The 21937-nt window shown below is 27.9% G+C and overlaps 5 protein-coding genes across 7 annotated transcripts; all 5 read left to right on the forward strand.

The window, feature by feature from the left end:
- The first annotated feature begins 967 nt into the window (after positions 1-967).
- On the forward strand, positions 968-3671 carry LOC147910569 (uncharacterized). The gene is made up of 2 exons (XM_087403401.1): positions 968-2995; positions 3308-3671. The coding sequence occupies exons 1-2, from the start codon at positions 2832-2834 to the stop codon at positions 3669-3671; spliced, it is 528 nt and encodes a 175-aa protein (XP_087259527.1). The 5' UTR covers positions 968-2831.
- A 246-nt stretch (positions 3672-3917) lies between these two features.
- Positions 3918-4860, forward strand: LOC147910570 (uncharacterized; the record flags this gene model as incomplete). The annotated part of the gene is made up of 4 exons (XM_087403402.1): positions 3918-4184; positions 4254-4322; positions 4482-4568; positions 4768-4860. Coding segments are annotated over 4 exons (516 nt in total), but the record flags the coding sequence as incomplete, so codon positions are not given.
- Positions 4861-6631: 1771 nt separating this feature from the next.
- LOC105143638 (uncharacterized) lies at positions 6632-10018 on the forward strand. The gene is made up of 8 exons (XM_011052090.2): positions 6632-6815; positions 6943-7339; positions 7503-7768; positions 8239-8574; positions 8844-9096; positions 9166-9234; positions 9374-9460; positions 9689-10018. The coding sequence occupies exons 2-8, from the start codon at positions 7040-7042 to the stop codon at positions 9779-9781; spliced, it is 1404 nt and encodes a 467-aa protein (XP_011050392.2). The 5' UTR covers positions 6632-6815; positions 6943-7039; the 3' UTR covers positions 9782-10018.
- A 1393-nt stretch (positions 10019-11411) lies between these two features.
- LOC147910571 (uncharacterized) lies at positions 11412-14638 on the forward strand. Of its 3 annotated transcripts, none has more exons than XM_087402736.1 (8): positions 11412-11670; positions 11827-12216; positions 12349-12614; positions 12722-13087; positions 13722-13968; positions 14044-14112; positions 14216-14302; positions 14413-14638. In XM_087402736.1, the coding sequence occupies exons 2-8, from the start codon at positions 11917-11919 to the stop codon at positions 14500-14502; spliced, it is 1425 nt and encodes a 474-aa protein (XP_087258862.1). In that variant the 5' UTR covers positions 11412-11670; positions 11827-11916; the 3' UTR covers positions 14503-14638. The 3 variants fall into 3 exon arrangements, with proteins under 3 accessions (XP_087258862.1, XP_087258861.1, XP_087258863.1); XM_087402737.1 differs by having other exon boundaries at positions 11413-12216; positions 12722-12852; positions 12931-13087; XM_087402735.1 differs by having other exon boundaries at positions 11412-12216.
- Positions 14639-16410: 1772 nt separating this feature from the next.
- On the forward strand, positions 16411-21837 carry LOC147910572 (uncharacterized). Its single transcript, XM_087403644.1, has 8 exons — positions 16411-16978; positions 17207-17596; positions 17752-18017; positions 18721-19080; positions 19361-19613; positions 19750-19818; positions 20789-20875; positions 21093-21837. Exons 2-8 carry the CDS (start codon positions 17294-17296, stop codon positions 21168-21170), a joined length of 1416 nt encoding a protein of 471 aa, XP_087259770.1. The 5' UTR covers positions 16411-16978; positions 17207-17293; the 3' UTR covers positions 21171-21837.
- Positions 21838-21937: the final 100 nt, after the last annotated feature.

Raw genomic sequence — 21937 nt, forward strand, 5'->3', positions numbered from 1 at the left:
ATTTTTTCAAAATAAAAATTAATTCAAAGTCTATTAATTTGTCTATCATTAATATGGTATTCATAATTTATAATTTTCTTCAAAACGCTTGAGAGACATATATTTAAGTTTTTTAAAAGCCTTTTAAGAAAAGAAAATTTCTTCTTCAAATCATAATATTCTAATTATATTTTTGATTTTGTTTTTAAGACATGTGCATCTGGAGTTGTGTAAAGAATCGAAAATAGTATGTACTATCTTTGGAGTACAGATAGCTTGGGAAATAGGAGCAATTATCATGTATCTGTCTGGAGCTTTTTATAATTTATTTATTCGATATGTTATGTATCAGCACAAAGTTAAAGGTGTCCCAGCTCAGACAACTTTAACATTGTTAATATCTCTTCTGTGCATTTTCGAAATCGTTTTTGTAAGTCGTATTTGCATGAATGCGGCCAATGAGGTAATTTAGCTCATCTATTATTGTGTCTACAATTATAGGTTTTATAATTAACTTGACATTTATTTGTAGGGAAATAGAACCATCGAAATTATTCATGCGATTTATGGATGCAAAACAGATATTGATATGCAGGAAGAGGTTTGTTTACTGTTATATTAAATATATTATTAAATATATAAAAAACCCACAAAAAGAAATGACACTATAACATTACAGTGGTTCGTTTTTTTGCGAGTAAGTGTATAATCGATTACTTTTACGCTAATGTATTAATTATCATCCAAATTGTTTCAGATTCAGCAGTTTGGTATTCAAATTTTGCAAAGTCCAGTAATATTTTCCGTATTTGGTCTTACTCTCGATAATCGTGCTTTAACTATGGTGTGTATCAAATTATTGCATATGAAAACATTGCTATTGAATCAGCGTTTATTATATAAAACGACAAAATTCATACAAATAAAAATATGTATATTAAAATTCACTGTTTTTTTATATTAAAAAAAAACAGAGAAATTATTTTTATAATTCTATCTTTAATCGCAAACGCATTATTCTTATATTTTTTTATTTACAGATTTTAAAATCTGTAACGATCTATGTGGTTATTATGATACAAATGAGCATATCATTGGAATCGGACAATTCCACGCAAGATATGCAATTTTAGAAAATTATAAATATTATTAAATGCAGATTATATAATAAAATATTTTAATTATAAAAGAATTAATATTATATCTAACAAATGTCGCAGATTGTTATAAAAATATAATGTAAATTACAGTGGAATGGTGTGACGATCTGTAAATTACTTAATTATTTTTTCTTGTATTTTTTTCAATATACACGATAATTGCTTGTAATTATAATAGATATGCGATACATTATGAAATAAAATTTTTGCAAGCTCGCTTGGCAACTTTATATTTGAATTAATAATCTTCTATGCCAACATGTGATGTGTGTGTGTGTGTGTGTGCGCGCGTGCGTGCGTGCGTGCGTGCGTGCGTGTGCGTGTGCAAATTTTAAGGTCTAAATTTTACTAAAAAACAAATTAATTTTTATGTTATAAATAGCAGCTCTATAATGAACTCCAAAAATAAATTATCATACTTGATTTATCTTGGTCCCAGCTTTTGCATCTTTTCGTCTTTAAATAAGAACTCATAGAAAAACGCTAATGTTATTTCTTAATTTTCGCAACATATGAAGGCGACAATGATAAAATATCATGGAGCAAATGAGATTACAAGATTATCAGAAATGGTATCTGTATCAGTTTTACTCCTTTATATTCATCAAATAAATGTATCATATTCATAGTGGTCATTCGTGACGGAATGTTTATCGAAAATATGTCTGTACATGACATACATGCCCAATATTTTAATTAGTAATGAATTATGAATTATAACATATTACATAATATATTCAGTAAGAAATAAATTACGAGTGAAGAGACAATTTTCATGCAATTGTGTAGCATTTAATTTGTTGCAGTTCCCCAAATTTTCTTCAATTTACCATTTCATTGATTAACTACTTTCTAGAAACAGGTTTTCTCAAGATAATTTAAAAAATTTTCCATATGGACATAACAGTTTTTACATAAAAATTACAACGTTTTTGTAAAAAAAATAGCACATTTTAATTAAATATTTCGTCAATAAGTTTTTGAATTTGTTAAGCTACATGTAATACATAAATCTATTGGTCTATCATCTTCACTTGCATATGTGTATTTGTACTTAGTAATAACTGCGATCTTTTCAAGCTAAGCAATGTTGTTGCAGATCCTGGGTAGTATATTATAATATTAATTGCATTAATGTAATAAAAAGTGATCCTTGTGCGTATGTTAATATAACAAATTACTTATTGCTTCACGGGCACTTTTTTTATATAGATATACTTTTTATATAGATATACATAATCGCTTAAAGACTACCATGGAGGCTCATTTGTGCGCGTTCATTTAACATATTCGTGTTCTTCATTTATATATGTTCCTTCATTTATCAAGATGGTAAAAAGACGGATCATTAATTTGCAAATTGCAAGAAACCGAGTAGAACAAGTAAAACAAAAGAAGACAAAGAATCGCACTATTGTCTCATATAATCGGTAAGTGAACGAAACAATATGTGATGTATTACAAGCAATTGTTATATCAACTTATTCATGATTTTATGATATATATGCTTTATAATATAATTAAAATAAAATAATTTTAAAATTTTTATGTGTAAACTATAATTCTTTCATCATAAATTAACATATGTAGAAATTCAAAGTTTGTCACAAAAAGATCTTCGAAATCGACGAAACATTGCGCCAGCTTGGATTATCAATAAATTATGACAGAATATATTTCGTGACAATCGGAATGGTAACCGTCTGGATTACAGGCTCTTTCATTTTGAGCATTGTAACTTTTATTCACTTAAAAATACGCACAAACATATTTACTTCAGTTTATATCATATTGATTGTTATGTATTCGATAACTGTCAACTCTATTAATGTTTATGAATTCTACATATTTGTAATGTTTATAAGTATCTATATAAAAGAACATATGTAAAACTCCAATAAATTGATGTAAACCTTCTCAAAAAGTAGATTAAAACAGTTTTATTGAACAATATTGTTTATTTTTGTAACAAATTAATATTTTGTCCACGCTCCGTATTCTTTTACTCTTATTATCATCATTTTTAAAAAAATGCAATTAATTGAAGGGTTCTGCATATATATGGTCTAAGAGGTCATATATATACAATATATACAATTTCTTCTGTAATTTTATTTTGTGACATTAGCTAATGAATTCTAATCTAACATACTGTTACAATAACGCAGGTGCTTACAAATAAAATTTAAATTAATTAACCGATTCTTATGTGAGAACTTAATAAATTTATCAACAAATAAAATAAAATTAGGCATTTTTGAATTAAAAGATTATGCCAAAATTATGGATGTTGAACAACAGAAGCATATTTTTTTCGCGACAATGAAATTTCGATGGTGTCGGCGATTGCAATCTCGAATAAATGTTTTGGAGTTAAAGAAGCAAGATCAGGTCGTATCTCAAATTAAATATTATTTTCCATCGCAATTCAAAAACCAATTTCAAAATAAACTCAAAAATCAATCCCAAAGATGCAATCATTCGATAATAAAATGTCCAGAACGTAAACATCTACTACAAATAATCAAGTGAGTATCAAAACTTATGAAGCATATTGTTATAAAATCCTATAAAAAAGATATATTTGAAATTGCATTCAATTTTATAACATTTTTTCGAAATAAAAATCGATTCAAAACTCATCAATTTTGTCATTAATAAAATGTATTTATAATTTATAATTTCTTTCAAACTTGGGATATTTAAGTTAGATTGTTTAAAAGCTTTTTGAGAAAAGAAAGTTTGTTTTTTAAATAAAAATATTTCTGATTATCTTTGATTTTGTTTTTAAGACAAGTGCACTTGGAGTTATGTAAACTATCGAAAACAATATGCACTATCCTTGGAGTACAGGTGGCTTGGGAAATAGGAGCAATTATTATGTGTCTGTCTGGAGCTTTTTATAATTTATTTATTCGATATGTTATGTATCAGCACAAAGTTAAAGATGTCCCAGCTCAGACAGCTTTAACGTTGTTAATATCTTCCCTGAACATTTTCAGAGCCGTTTTTGTAAGTCGTATTTGCAAAAATGCGGCCGATGAGGTAATTTATTTCATTGCGTCTGTAATTAGGTTAGGTTAATTTTACAATTAAGTTAACATTTATTTGTAGGGAAATAGAACCATCGAAATTATCCATGCGATTTATGGATGTAACGCAGATACTGATATGCAGGAAGAGGTTTGTTTACTATTATGTTATTAAATATATTATTAAATATGTTAAAAAACCCGCAAAAAAAATGGACCACTATAACATTACAGTGGCCTGCTTTTTTATGAGTAAGTGTATAATCGATTACGTTTATGCTAATAATAATTATCATCCAAATTGTTTCAGATTCAGCAGTTTGGTATTCAAGTTTTGCAAAGTCCAGTAACATTTTCTGTATTTGGTCTTACTCTCGATAATCGTGTTTTAACCATGGTGTGTATCAAATTAGTGTATATGAAACATTGCTACTGTATCAGTGTTTATTATATAAAACGACAAAATTCATATAAATAAAAATATGTATGCTAAAACAAATTCACTGTTTCTTTACATTAAAAAAAAAGAGAAATTATTTTTATAATTCTATCTTTAATTGCAAACGCATTATTCTTATATTTTTTTTTATTTACAGATTTTAAAATCTGTAACGATCTATATGGTTATTATGATACAAATGAGCATAACATTGGAATCGGATAACACCGTGCAAGATAGGCAATTTTAAAGAATTATAAATATTATTAAATGCTTATATATTAATTAAAATATTTTTAATTATAAAAGAATTAATAATATTGTGTATCTAACAAATGTCGCAGATTATGGAAATAAAAACTACGTCAAATAGAGTGAGGTGATGTGACGACCTGTAAATTATTTTATTATCTTTTTCCTGTATTTATTTTGATATACACGGTAATTGCTTGTAATTACAAAAGTCATCCAATATATACTATAAAATAATATTTTTGCAATGCAGCTTGCTTGGCAACTTTATATTTGAAGTAATTTTTTACGTTAACAGCGGCTTAAATAATGTTATGTTGCATCTCTGGCTGATTGTGGAGGAAGGAATTTTGAGGGAGCTCTATAGAGGCTAACATTCGTGCACGCGAAAATTTCGAGGTTTAAATTTTACTTTAAAAAAAGATTTATTTTTATGTTATAAATAATAGCTCTTTAATGTACTTCAGAAATAAGTTATTAAACTTGTTCTATCTAGGTTTTAGCTCTTGTATTTTTTTCGTCTTCAAATAAAAATTCATAGAAATACGCCAATATTATTTTTTAACTTTCGCAGAATATAAAAACGACAATAAAATATCATAGAGCAAATGGGATTACAGGACTATTAGAAATGATATCTTTCTCTCTTTTATATTCAACGTAATAAATTCATCATATAGTGGTCAATCATGACGGAACATTCGTGGAAAATACGCCTATATATTTAGAAACGCTATCATGTCCACCGTAAATTATCTCGCTGACTCGTCGACTTAATCTAAGTAATATGTTCTTATGCGTGCACCGGATAATATTGACACTCTCTATGGTATATATATATATATTATAGTATGCTCAATGTTTTAATTAGTAATAAATAATAAATTATAATTGTATTACATATTATATATTCAATAAGAAATAAATCGCGAGTGAAGAGAGACTTTTCATGCAATTGTGATATTTAATTTGTTGCAGTTCCTCGAATTTTCTTTAGTTTGCCATTTCATTAATTAACTGTTTTCTAGAAACAGGTTTTCTAAAGATAATGTTAAAAATTTCCTGCATGAATATAATACTTTTTACATAAAAATTACAACGTTTTTCTAAAGAAAATAGCACATTTTAATTGAATATTTTGTCAATAAGTTTTTGAATTTGTTAAGCTACATGTAATGCATAAGTCTATTGGTCTGTCGGCTTCACTTGCATATGTTGCATTTGTATTTAGCAATAACTGTGCGATCTTTTTTAAGCCAAGCAATGTGTTGTTGTAGATCTTGGATAACATTACTCACTATTTTCCATGAATAATTCTCTCAAAGTAACGTAAAAAATTATCCAGTTAGGGAATATAATAGTTTATACGTAAAAACGTATACGTTACAACGTTTTTGTAAAGAAAATAGCATATTCTCGAATATTTCGTCAATAAATTTTTGAATTTGTTAAGCCATATGTAATGCATGAATCTATTGACCTGTCGTCTTCACTTGCATATCTATGTGCATTTTTACTTAGCAATGACTATGAGTCATCTTTCTTAAATTAAGCAATGTGTTGTTACAGATCTTGGGTAGCATATTATAGTGTTAATTGCATTAATGTAATGAAAAGCGATCCTTGCGCGCATGTTTATATAAGAAATTGCTTATTGCTTCATGGACATCCTTTTTATATAAATATTTTGTATAATCGCTTAAAGACCACCGTGGAGGCTCATTTGTGCACGTTCATTTAGCGTACTCGTGTTCTTCGTAATAATCGTTTATGTATGTTCCTTCATTTACCAAAGACGTATCATTAACTTGCAAACTGCAAGAAACAAAGTAGAGCAAGTAAAACGAAAGGAGACAAATAATCGCGTTATTGTCTCATCAAACATAATCGTTAACCATTCTCGCTTGTGAACTATAGAAAATTGGGTAATGTACATATGCGTAAATTTAATACGTTAGTACCATTTAATTATTAATTTAATTTTATGATAAGTTAGAATTGCTGAAATTAATACTCCCTTGTAATTGAAAAATCAACAAGAAATTGTGAAAAAGGATTATGTCGTTTCTGATATTCTTAGATATTTGATTAACTGAAGACCAAAAACGAAGACATTTTGATGGAGTAAATGACAATTGAATACAGTTCGAAAGAGAGAGAGAGAGAAATTTGACAAGATGAAGTTATTTGCGCGTCCAAAATGCTTCTCCGAAGCGATAGCATTAGTGACAAATCTTAGTTGCTTTTTGGGGCTTCGTATTTTTGAGTATCCTCATGGTTATCCAAGACCTATACTCAGTTTGATCTATTTTTTGTTTATATTCGGTATATATTTCAGTGGCTCGTTCAATATGGAAGAAAAATATTTTTCAAATCTTAAATTAATGAAGTTAGAATACGTTCTATATAAAATATTGCCGTACGTCCTTGCTGTGTCTGTGATTCTCAAGATGCTGTTAGGCTGGTGGCATACAAAAGTAAGTGAACGAAATAGTATGTGATTTATTATAAGTAATTGTATATCAACTTATTCATGATTTTATGATATATGTGCTGTATAATATAATTAAGATAAAATAATTTGAAAATATGTATATGTGTAAATTATAATATTTTTTTTTCATAAATTAACATATGTAGAAATTTAAAGTTTGTCACAAAAAAATCTTCGAAATCGATAAAACATTGCGTCAGCTTGGATTGTCAGTAAATTATGACAGAATATATTTCGTGACAATCGGAATGATAACCGTCTGGATTACAGTCTCTTTCATTTTAAGTATTGTATCTTTTATTCACTTAAAAAAACGCACAGACACATTTACTTCTGTTTATGTTATATTGGTTGTTATGTATTCGACAACTGTCAACTCTATTAATGTTTATGAATTCTGCATATTTGTAAGGTACGTAAATTTACCTTCTAAATCCAGAAATTTATGTACACATTTATTTGATTTGCTCTTTAATTACTAGGTAAAATTAATAATTCATTTTTATTGATTCTGCTTCACATAACTTATTACACATTATATGACGTTGATGTAATATTACAACTTTATCCATATGTATCTCTCTAAAAAAACGTATACATATATAAAACTCCCATAAATTGTAAACGTTCTCACAAAAAGTAAATTAAAACATAGTTTTATTGAACAATAATGTTTACATTTATATCAAATTAATATTTTGTTTGTCCTACGTCTTCTTTGACTTATATTATCGTCATTTTTATAAAAATGCAATAGATTAAGGGGTTCTGTATATGTATGGCCTAAGGCCGTATATAAGAATGTATATAATTTTCTCTGTAATTTTATTTTGTTACGTTAGCCAATGAATTTTAATCTAACATTCTGTTACAACAACGCAGGTGCTTCCAAATAAAATTTAAATTAATTAATCGATTCTTGTGTGAAAACTTAATAAATTTATCAACAAATAAAATAAAATTAGGCATTTTTGAATTGAAAGATTATGCCAAAATTATGGATGTTGAACAACGAAAGCATATTTTTTCCTCAATGATGATATTTCGACGGCGTAAGCGGCAAAAATCTCGAATAAATATTTCGGAACTAAAAAATCAAGATCAGATTTTATCTCAAATTGAATCTCACTTTCCATCCCAATTCAAAAATCAATCTCAAAGATACAACCCTTTGATAACAACATGTCCAGAACGTAAACATCTGTTACAAATAATCAAGTGAGTGTCAAAACTTATAAAGTATATTGATAAAATTATATAAAAAAGATATATTTAAAACAGATATTTTATTTAATTTTATGACATTTTTTCGAAATAAAAATCGATTCAAAACTCATCAATTTTGTCATTAATAAAATATATTTATAATTTGTAATTTCCTTCAAAACTTGGGATATTTAAGTTAGATTTTTTAAAAGCTTTTTGAGAAAAGCAAGTTTGTTTTTCAAATAAAAATATTTCTGATTATTTTTGGTTTTGTTTTTAAGACATGTGCATCTGGAGTTATGTAAACTATCGAAAACAATATGCACTATCCTTGGAGTACAGGTAGCTTGTGAAATAGGACTAATTATTATGTATCTGTCTGGAGCTTTTTATAATTTATTTATTCGATACGTTATGCATCAGCACAAAGTTAAAGGTGTCCCAGCTCAGACAGCTTTAACGTTGTCATTGTCTTTCCTGAACATTTTCAGAGCCGTTTTTGTAAGTCGTATTTGCAAATATGCGGCCGATGAGGTAATGTATCTTATCTATCATTGTATCTACAATTATAGATTTTATAATTAAGCTAACATTTATTGGTAGGGAAATAAAACCATCGAAATTATTCATGCAATTTATGGATGCGATACAGATATTGATATGCAGGAGGAGGTTTGTTTACTGTTATTTTGTTAAATATACTCAAAAATCCGCAAAAAGAAATGTCACTAACATTATAGTGGCCCGCTTTTTTTGCGAGTAAATCGATTACTTTTATGCTATTATATAATTACCATCCAAATTGTTTCAGATTCAGCAATTTGGTATTCAAATTTTGCAAAGTCCAGTAACATTTTCCGCATTTGGTCTTACTCTTGATAATCGTATTTTAACCATGGTGTGTATCAAATTATTGCATATAAACATTGCTATTGTATTAGCGTTTATTATATAAAACGACAAAATTTATATAAATAAAAATATACTAAAAAAAAAATGTACTAAAAAAAGTATACTAAAAAAAATTCATTGTTTCTTTACATACATTAAAGAAAAAAAGGGAAATTATTTTTATAATTCTATCTCTGATTATAAACGCATCATGCTTATTCTTTTTTATTTACAGATTTTAAAATCTGTAACGATCTATGTGGTTATTATGGTACAAGTTAGCATAACATTGGAATCGGACAACGCCGTGCAAGATAGGCAATTTTAAAGAATTATAAATATTATTAAATAATTATATGTTATATTAATTAAAATGATTATATATTATAATTAAAATATTTTTAATTATAAAAGAATTAATAATAGTGTGTATCTAACAAATGTCACAGATTGTCATGAAAATAAAAGCTACATAAAATCGATTGGGGTGATGTGACGATCTGTAAATTATTTTATTATCTTTTTCCTGTATTTATTTTGATATGCACGATAATTGCTTGTAATTATAATAGTCATGCAATATACACTATAAAATAACATTTTTGCAATGCAGCTTGCTCGGCAACTTTACATTTGAAGTAATTTTCTACGCTAACAGCGGCTTAAATAATGTTATGTTGCATCTCTGGCTGATTGTGGAGGAAGGAATTTTGAGGGATGGCTCTATAGAGGCTATCATTCCTGCACGCGAAAATTTTGAGGTCTAAATTTTACTTTAAAAAAAGATTAATTTTTATATTATAAATAATAGCTCTTTAATGTACTCCAGAAATAAATTATTAAACTTGTTCTATTATATAGTTTTAGCTCTTGCATCTTTTCGTCTTCAAATAGAAACTCATAGAAATACGTCAATGTTATTTTTTAACTTTTGCAGCATATAAAGGCGACAATGATAAAATATCATGAAGCAAATGAGATTACAGGATCATCAGGACTATCAGAAATGATATCTGTTTCACTTTTTTATATTCATCATATAGTGATCAATCGTGACGGAATATTCGTGGAAAATACGTATACATTTAGAAACGCTATCATGTCCACCGTAAATTATCTCGCTGACTCGTCGACTTAATCTACGTGACATGTTCTTATGCGTGCACCGGACAGTATTGACGCACTCTCTATGATATACATATTATAGTATGCTCAATGTTTTAATTAATAATTAATAATGAATTATGAATTATAACTGTATTACATATTATATATTCAGTAAGAAATAAATTACGTGTGAAGAGAAACTTTTTATGTAATTATAGTATTTATTAGTTGTTGGAATTAATTCGTAGCATTTTACAAGTGATGGGAAGTACTTTCATTAATGTATTTTTTAATGCTCATGTGAAATAAATAACATTCTTTCATTAAAAAACGCTACGAATTAATTCCAACACCTAATAATTTGTTGCAGTTCCTCGAATTTTCTTTAATTTGAATTCAATTTTATTGATTAACTGTTTTCTAGAAACAGGTTTTTTCAAGATATAATGTTAAAAATTTCCTGCACAAACGAAACAGTCTTTACGCAAAAATTGCCGCGTTCTTATGTGGAAATAGCACGTCCTAGGATATTTTTTTAAATCTGTTTTTGGATTCGTTGATCATATATATAACAAATGTATAGCGATTTATTTAATTTCACTGTATATTCCTCGTGCATTTGCATATTCAGCAACAATCATGCACTGCAACAATCGCCAGCAATTATCTTTTTCCGGCAACGTATTGCTGTAGATCCCGGATAGCACCTTTTGATATTATTGCATTAAGATAATAAAAAATGATCCCTGTGCGCATGATTGTATAACTAATTACTCCTTGGTTCACACGGGGAAAGTTAATTCTTTTTATAGTTACATACATATACTATAGGATCGCTTCAATGGCTATGGTAGGAGGCTTGTTTGCGCATATTCATTTAGTATACTTGCGTTCTTCATAATAATCGTTTATGAGCTCATATGTGCTCCTTTATTCATTAAAAATCAATCATTGACTTGTGAATTGTGGGAAAACGAGAGCAAATAGAGTAAAGAAAGAAAGAAAAAAAGCGACGAATAGTGAATAGCATCATGGTTTGATTTAACATAATCATCAACCATTTTTGCATAGATCGCCAAGTATAGCATATTGCGTGATATTTTCACATATGTAATATTTATACGCTAGTTTTATTTAATTATACATTATTTTAATTACGTAGCAATTAATACACATTGCTGGAATTAACACTTCCTTGTATTAATGCTGAACGTGAGAACGGCAAGAAATTCTGAGAGAAATATCACTTTGCTTTTAATATCTCAGGTGTTCGAGCAACTACAGATTAAAAACAAAGACATTGTTTAAGTAAATGACAGTCGAGGAACATTGTATGAAAGAAAGGGATCTAACAAGATGAAATTATTTACGCGTCCAAAATGCTTTTCCGAAGCGATAGCATTGATGACAAGTCTCAATTGTTTATTAGGACTTCGTGCTTTTGAGTATCCGCGTGGTTATTCAAGACCTATACTCAGTCTGATCTATTTTTTGTTTATATGTGGTTTATATAGCTGTAGCTCATTGTATTTGGAAAGAAAATACAATTCAAATGTTGCACTAATGAAGATAGAACATATCCTATACGAAGTATTGATGTACGTTACCATTGTATCTGTGATTCTCAAGATGTTACTAGGCTGGTGGCATACGAAGGTGAGCAAACGATACTAACATGATGTCTTATAAATGATTGTTATATCATTTATTTACAAGCTTATAATATAATTTTAAGAAAAAATTATGTATTAATTATAATAATATTTTATTGTAAATTGATATGTGCAGAAATTTAAAGTTTGTTACAAAAAGATCTTTAAGATTGATGAAACATTGGGACAGCTTGGATTGTCGGTGAATTATAACGGGATATATTTTGTGACAAACGGAATAATAATTATGTGGATTACAGTCTGTCTCATTCTGAACATTGTATCTTTTCCTCATTTAAAGAAACGTGTGGACACATTTACTGCAATTCACATTATATTGCTATACATGTATTCGTTGACTGTCAACGGTATTAACGTCTTTGAATTCTACATATTTGTAAAGTATGTAAATTGATTCTAAATAATCCAGTTTAAGCACATATATGTTTATTGGATATACAAAAACAAGAGTTTTCAAATATACTTAATATGCTATTATAACAATGCAGGTGTTTACAAATGAAATTCAAATTAATCAACCAACTCTTGTACGAGAAATTAATAAATTTATCAACAAAAGAGATAAAATTGGGCATTTTTGAATTAAAAGATTATACCAAAGTTATGAATGTCGAACAAAGTAAGCATATTTTTTTGAAAAATATAATGTTTCAATTACATCGGCGAAAGCAGTCTCGAATGAACGTTTTTGTATCAGAGGAGAGTCAAAATCGGCTTGCATCTCAAATTGGAACTGAGTTCCTTCCATCTCAGTTCAAAAAACAATTGCAAAGTAAACTCCGAAATCGATCTCGAAGACACAGTGCCACGATGGCAAAATGTCAGGAACGTAAACACCTGTTACAAATAATCAAGTGAGTATAGAGATTATAAAGTGCGTTGTTATGAAATAAATTCTATAAAAAATATATTTGAAGCAGATTGCAATCAGCTTTACAACATTTTTCCGAAGTAAAAATTGATAATATTTAAAGCCCATCATATTTAAAGTGATATGAATAATATTCAAAGTCAATCATTAAGATATTCAAAATTTACAATATTTATAACGCTTAGAATATTTAATTTTCTTATTTTCCAAATTCAAAACCAGAAAAGAATCCAAAAATCTATCGCGAATGAGAGTCAGCGTGATAGTTAGTATGTAAAGTTCAATCTTAAAACTTTATTTTATGAATCCAAATAATCTTTGTACATTTCGATTCTCTTTGGAGTCCTTCTCAGCAATACAATAACAAATGCATATAATAATAAACGTTTAAAGATTATTTGGATTTATATAATAAAGTTTTAAGATTAAATTTTGTATATTGATAATCACGCTGACTCTCATTCGCTCTGAGTTTTTTGGATTTTTTTCTGGTTTAGAATATTTAAATTAGATTTTTAAAAATATTTAAGTTAGATTTTTTTAGAAACTGTTTTAAAAAACAAAAGAGTTTTTTCTTTAAATAAAAATGTTCCTAATTATCTTTGAATAATTTTAAGACAGGTGCATCTGGAGTTGTGTAAAATAACAAAAATGGTATGCACTATCTTCGGAGTACAGATAGCTTGGGAGATAGGAGATATTATTCTAATTCTCACTGGATCACTTTACTATTTCTACATTCGATATATTACACAGCAGTACAAAGTTTTGATAGAGCAAATAACTTTGATGTTGGCATTCAGTTTTATGAGCATTTTGAAAATCATTTATTTGAGTTACGTTTGCAAGAATACAGCTAATGAGGTAATTTATCTCGTCTGTCATTGTCTAATTATAAATTAATTAATTTTATAATTAAGTTAACACACTTACTTACAGGCAAACAAAACCATTGAAATCATTCACGCTATTTATGGATGCGACGCAGATACTGATATGCAGGAGGAAGTTTGTTTGCTATTATTATATATAATATAATATAATAAACTGTTGATGTATTATATAATTATCTGATGATGTATTACATAATTATCGTTCTCAATTGTTTCAGATTCAACAATTCAGTATTCAAATTTTACAAAGTCCGGTAACATTCTTTGTTTTTGGTGTAACTCTGGATAATCGTATCTTAAGCTCGGTTTGTATTAAATTGTTGCATTCGAAAGAGAGAAAGAGAAACATAATTACATAAGATTTTTAAACAAGACAACAAAATTTTTATAATTATATTTATACTTCTCTTTACAGATTTTGAAAACTGTATCGACCTACATAGTTATCATGATACAAATGGGTCATTCACTGGAATCGAACAATGATGTGCAATTAGATATATAATTGTAAAGAATTTTCGTTATTATTAAATGATGATTATCTTTTAAAATCTTTTAAGTTATGGGAGAATTAAAAGATATACTGTATGTATTAAAAAATGTCTCAAAGTGTCATAAAATTAAAAGCTAAAATAAAGCGATAGTGCAGCATTTTATAAAATATTTAATAAATATCTTCTTTTAATGTTTAGAATACAATTTTATTCATCGTAATTTTATGAACGATACCAGCGTCATATGTCCCTATTTTATAGTTAAAGACAAGTCTATAGTACAACCAGTCAGGCTCTGATGAAAAAAGTTTAATTTGCATTTTTGACTTATTCTTGTACAAGGCATTATCCTCTGTCGATTGTACTGTAGATTTGTTTCTATTCTGTATTTCTGTAAATATTACAAATAAAACTTTTTACAAATACAAAGGAAATGTGCATATTATTTAATATAATGATGTCAAATTTTAAATAAATTACTTTGATAAATTTGTATAACAAAACGATAATCCATTTCTAGATGTAACTTTTTCAACTTGGAAAAGCCGACTATGTGGTTGCAAATGTCAATCACAATGAAGAAATTTGTGCTGAAAATATAAAAACATAACGTGATAGTAGGTATAAGCATACACTTCAAAGAAAGGTGTGCGTCAGTGATTAAATATTCTTAGTTCCATTTCCATATTCGCTAAATACTCAATTCCCTTTATGTTACGATATGCAGTACCCGAGATCTATAATAACGGAATGTACGACTTCTCAAACGTTTTTTGCGATATGCACACTAGTTACTTGTAATTGTCGTACATACATAAAGTATAACTTTTGCGACGATATTAAATACACAAAGAATATAAAAATTTACAAAATTATTTTGTAAATTAATAATTTATAGAATAATTTTGTCCAATATTAAAAATCTATTAAAAATCATTTTTATTGTATATCAATTCTCTTTTTTACAAATATCAGTTACACAAACTTGTATTTTTAACCCTTGTTCATAAGATAGCTCTTAGCTAGATACTTAGTTGGATACTTCGCACATATCGATCTTCGCAATGAAGTCTCTTGAGCATTCATCCATTATGAGATCACGGACACTCGATGTATTTGTCGTTTAGTTCGCACAGCCTGTCTTTTAATTATTTAAATTTATCATTAACACTATAGTATAATATAATATAGCCGTTTCATCAATAATTAAAATTCCATCATGCTTATTCAACATTTCACAAATTAACATTAATTAATAAAGTTCGCTATAATCTTTAAACAAATTTGTTTAAAACGTCTCGTGATATATATATATATATATGAGACAATACTGTTTTGCAATGTAATTAAAAACAATTAAATTAACACTGAAAAAGTTTTAATCAAGATATTACATTTCTCTTTCGATTTTTTTGTTGCAGAATCGAAAGATCGTTTCGAATCGATAGAGAAATGCGAATGTTATTTTTTAACTTTCGTAGAAAGACGGCAATGATGATCCAAAAAAAAATCACGAAGGAAATGGAATTATAGAAGAACTATCAGAAAATATATCTGAATTTAGCTTTATTTTCTCATATTTATCGTGTAATATTATTTATTATATTTATAGTGATCCGTTATGATGAAATTCGTGAAAAATGCATATTAGAATTGTCATTATATTCGGAATTTCGTAAATTGTCCCGTCGGCTTTCTCTACGTAAGCGTTCTCATATACTGGATATATGACATTGATGCTTTCTATGGTATAGTTTGCGCGATGTATAAATTAGTAATCGATTATGAGTTGTGACTGTATTTCACATTGCATATTCGACAAGAAATAAATTACGAACAAAGACAATTCTCACACTTGTCTTTAATTTATCGCAGTCCCCTGACTTTTCTTCAGTTGTCTTTGCATTAGTCAATTTTATTTCTAGGAATTAATCCTTTCAAGTAGATAATGTGAGAAATTCCCCGTGGGGATCATAATAGTTTTTATGCAAAAAAAATCACGTTTTTGAGAGAAAATAGCATGTTCTAATCGGATATTTCTTCAATTTTTGGACTTCTTAAATTATACGTATTGAACGCACAGCGATCTATTGTCTTTGCTGGATTTGTATATTAAGAATCATACCAATAATCTTTTGCTAGCAATTATTTTTCTTCAGCAATGTATTATCGCAAATCTTATATAGCATCTAATGACGTTACTTGCATTAGGATAATGAATAAAGAGATCCTTGCGCACACGTGAGTATAAGTTATTTATCGCTTCGCGGACAGAAGTCTTTTATATTATATGTAGATATATATATTGTAAAAGGCCACTTCGAGAGCTCATTTGCGCACGTTCATTTAGTACCCGCATTCTTCATAATTCATAATAATCGTTTATGTGCTCCTTCGTTCACCAAAGGTGGATCATTGATTTGTGAACTACAGAAAGACGAGTACAAACGGAGAGCAAGTCAGATAGTGAATCGCGTCCGATCTAACGTAATTATAAATCGTTTTCACATCACTAAATACAGCACATTGCATGATATTTACTGCGTGTGTAATATTTACATACGTTGTTTAATTATTTATGGTATGCATTTTAATTATAAAGCAAATGTAATTAATTAACACACTAGAATTAATTCAGTTCTTTCTTGTAATTGTGTTGGACGTGAAAATTAAGAAACTGCAAGGAAAATGTTAATTCTCTTTCAAACATTTTAGATGTTCGATCGGCTGGAGATTAAAAAGGAAAATATTTTATCTAAGTAAACGAGAGTCGAGGAATACTTTGTGAAAGAGGCAGAAGTAATGAAGCTATTTGCGCGTCCAAAATGCTTCTCCGAGGCATTAAAATTGGTGACAATACTCAGCTGTTTATTGGGATTTCATGCTTTTGAGTATCCTCGTGGTTATCCGAGACCTATACTCAGTTTCATCTATTTTTTGTTCATATTCGGTATATTTTACAGTGGTTCATTCCGCCTACAAGAAAAATTCTATGCAAATAATGTTAAACTGCTGAGGATGGAATACATCCTGTATCAATTATTAACGTATATCTTTATTGTGTCTATAATATTTAAGATGTTCCTGGGCTGGTGGCATACAAAGGTGAGCAAATAAAATAGTACATATGATATATGAGTGGCCATTTATACCCCTTATTTATGATATAAAAGATTTATAACATAGTTTTAATATAAAACTATGCATCTGTGTGTATATTAATTGTAATATTGTTTCATTGTAAATTGATATGTATACAGAAATTCAAAGTTTGTTACAAAAAAATCTTCGAGATCGATAAAACATTGCGACAGCTTGGATCGTCCGTGAACTATGACAGATTATATTTCGTGACGATCGGAATAATAACCATCTGGATTACAACCGCCTTCATTATTTCCACTGTGCTTTTTGTTCAACTGCAAATACGTACAAATATATTTTGTTCAATTTGTATTATATTGGTACACACGTATGGTTTCATTGCTATTGGTATCAATGTCTTCGAATTCTGCATATTTGTAAAGTACGTAAATTGACTCTATAAATAATCCAGAAATTTATTTATTTTATATTAGATACTCACCAAGTAATGTGTAAAGTAATAATCGCTATTCTTTTGTTTAACATAACTTATTATGAACTTTTTATTATATACGGCGTTGATTTTACTTGCCATAAGCGTAAAGCATCTCTACAAATTGACGTAAACATTTTATATATTAGGTGTTGGAATTAATTCGTAGCGTTTTTTAATGAAAGAATGTTATTTATTTCACATGAGCATTAAAAAATACATTAATGAAAGTACTTCCCATCACTTGTAAAACGCTACGAATTAATTCCAACACCTAATATATATATAATAAAAAATAAATTTAAAAACAATTTTATTGAAAATAATATTTGTTTTTATAATAATTGTAATACTTTCTTAATCCTGCTTTGATTTTTATTTTTTTATCGCCTTTTCTATAAAATGCAATAGTTTAAGGGTGCGATAGTTTTGTACTTATTGACTGTACTTGAACAATGTTGTATATTGGTATAATTTTCTTTGTAATTTTGTTTTGAGTCGTCAATCAGTAGATTTTAATTTACTGTTTGCGGAAATAAAAAATACAAGAGAGAGAGAGAGAGAGAGAGAGAGAGAGAGAGAGAGAGAGAGAAATAATAAGTTTTCTTAATGTATTAATACCTAATATATGCTGTTATAACATATGATACAGGTGTTTAGAAGTAAAATTCAAATTAGTTAATCAACTTTTATGCGACAATTTAACAAATTTAACAACGAAAGAAATAAAATTGGGTGTTTTTGAATTGAAAGATTATACTATGAATATTAAAAAGCGGAAACATATTTTTTCTGATATTTCGAAGATGATATTTCGAAGGCGACAGAGGGTGCAATCTCGAATAAATGTTTCTGTATCAGAGAAACAAGATCAGATCATATCTCAAATTGAATCCTATTTTCTATCCCAAGTAAAAAAAGAATTACAAAATAAACTTCAAAATCGATTTCAAAAGTACATTTCTGTGAAGACAAAATCTCAGGAACATAAACATCTGTTACAGACACTTAAGTGAGTACAAAGAATTATGAAATACACTTTAATGAATTAAATTATTAAACATATATTTTAAGCATAGATTGCAATTAGTTTTACAGTATTTTTCTGAAGTATAAAAGTCGAACTAAAATCCGAATAAACTTAAAATCTATCAATTTTGTCATTAAAATTTAAAATTTACAATTTTATTTATTGTACATGAAATATTTACATCAGATTTTTTATATATTTTTTAAAAGATAAAAAAGTTTTTTTTAATAAAAATTTTTGATTATCTCTAAATGTTTTTCAGACAGATACATCTGGAGTTGTGTAAAATTTCAAAAATAGTATGTACTGTTTTTGGAATACAAATAGCTTGGGAGATAGGAGAAATTATTATGATTCTTATTGGAGCTTTTTATAATTTATACGTTCGATTCATCATACAGCAATACAAAATAAAAAGTTGGGCAAATCAAACAACTTTTGTATTGATGATGTGTTTTATGTGCGTTCTAAAAGCTGTTCCTTTAAGTCGCATTTGCAAGTACGCGTCTATTGAGGTAATTTCTCGTTCATCAGTGTGCGTGCGTGCGTGCGTGCGTGTGTGCGCGCGCGCGCGCGCGCGCGTGTGTGCGTGTGTGCGTGTGTGTGTGTGTGTGTCTATGATTACAGATTTTATAATTAAGTTATTTGTAGGGAAACAAAACTATCGAAATCATTCATGCGATTAATGGATGTGACGCAAATACTGACATACAAGAGGAAGTCTGTATTGTTATTACAATAAAATTATATACATATTTTATATATATATATATATATATATATATATATATATAGGATGTTCAAAAAAGGTCAAGACCCTCGATTTATTCGAGAAAATGATGTTTTTTAAAGAAATGTTTTAGAAATGTTTTAGAAGTTTGTAAGGTATAAAAAGATCTATTTATAGATAGATCTTTTCAGTTTGACTGGATGACGCTGCCAAGGTCAAATCGATTTTTTTAAATGGGATACTTTATTGATGCCAGAATTTAATTTAGTATCAAGAGCTTTTTAAAACACTATAATAAAGTTATTTTTCATTAAGTACTTTTGAGTTATGAAAATTACAGTACTTCTGACATTAGCATTACATAATTAGGTGTCCAACCGACGGCTAAAACTTTTTGAATGTTGTTCAGGATCATGTCCTGAATCAAGACCATTGGAGATTATTCCTCTTATTCTCACTTTTGCACTAAAAATTCATTTTTACGTAAAAATTGAAATACGAGATATAATCTCCAATGGCCTTGATTTTGAGAAATATTATCCAGGACGTGATCCTGAATAACATTCAAGAGGTTTTAGCCGTCATTACTTGCGTAATGCTAATGTCGGCGATACTGTAACTTTCAAGTTTTATAACTTGAAAAGTACTTAATGAAAAATAACTTTATTACAGTGTTTTGAAAAGCTTTTAACATCAGCTATTAGATTCTGGCATCAAAAATAGAGTGTCTTATTTTTAAAAATTGATTTGATCTTGACCTGATCTTGACGATGCCACCCAAGGTCAAACTGATAAGATCTGTAAATAGATCTTTTTATACTTTATAACTTTTATCTGAAACATTTCTTTCAAAAACATCATTCTCTCGAGTAAATCTCGATCTTTTTTAAACACCCTGTATAATTGATTGCAATTATATGTTTATATGTTATATATAATTATCATCCGTCATTGTTTCAGATTCAACAGTTTAGTGTTCAAATTTTACAAAGTCCGGTGACATTCTCAGTGTTTGGTCTTACTATAAATTATCGTATCTTAACTATGGTTTGTAACCTAATTGTTGTGTGTAAAACGTTGTTATAGCAAATAAAATTGCAAAATTAAATTATGTAATTAAAAATATATGTAACTACAAAGAACTTCAATAATATTCTTCTCACATTTTTAAAAAATATAAAAATATATTTATAAATCTATCTACTATATCACGTTGTAAATGCATCATATATATATATATATATATTTTTTTTTCTTATTTAAGATTTTGGGAACTGTAACGACCGACTTAGTCATCATGGTACAAATGAGCAACTCGCTGGAATTGGACAATGCTGAATAAGATACACATTTTTAACGAATTATAAGTTAATTAATGATCATCTTTTAAGAATCTTTAAGGGAATCCTAAAATCTATATTACCAAATAACGCAGTAATTTTTAAATAAAAATTTTTTTTATTCTTTCATAGATTCAAAAATCCTTTTCCATGATTAAAGTATTATGATTTAAGTACGCATTAATACGTGTTTGTGAGGTGAAGTTTATGTGGAGAACAAAAAAAATTATTTAGATTAAAATCTTCTTTATTTTTTTAATCCAATATGATATCAGAGTTGTCAATATCGTAACAACATGTGTTTAATATAAAAGCTTTGCAATGTGTAAATTGTGATCCTCAGATTATACTAGTAATTTGTATGAATAAACAACGTGGAGTTCTTAGAATTAGACTTAAACGTCTAATTAAAACGCTATTGTTCTATGTATTGTATATATATCGTAAATATATATATATATATTGTTCTATATATATATTGAAAATGTATATATATCGTATGTGCATACGATATTGATGTAATAGATAAAGATATGTGTTGCATTTCATCGGTAAAATATCTCGTCGAAGTTCGAGTTTCATTTTAGGATTCCCTAAATTATGACAGAATCATATAATCCTGTAACAAACGAATGTCGTAAAGTGTCAAAATAAAAGTTACTCTCTAAATTCTTTGAAATGAAATCAAGAGTGGTAATACCTGTATTTTCATTCTTTGGAGATTAACTCCAAAAAGTTTACAAAGTACGTATGTAAGATAGAATAGTCT

Source organism: Acromyrmex echinatior, chromosome 2 (assembly GCF_024713525.1).
Source record: "Acromyrmex echinatior isolate Ae372 chromosome 2, ASM2471352v2, whole genome shotgun sequence".
NCBI classification, from domain to species: domain Eukaryota; kingdom Metazoa; phylum Arthropoda; class Insecta; order Hymenoptera; family Formicidae; genus Acromyrmex; species Acromyrmex echinatior.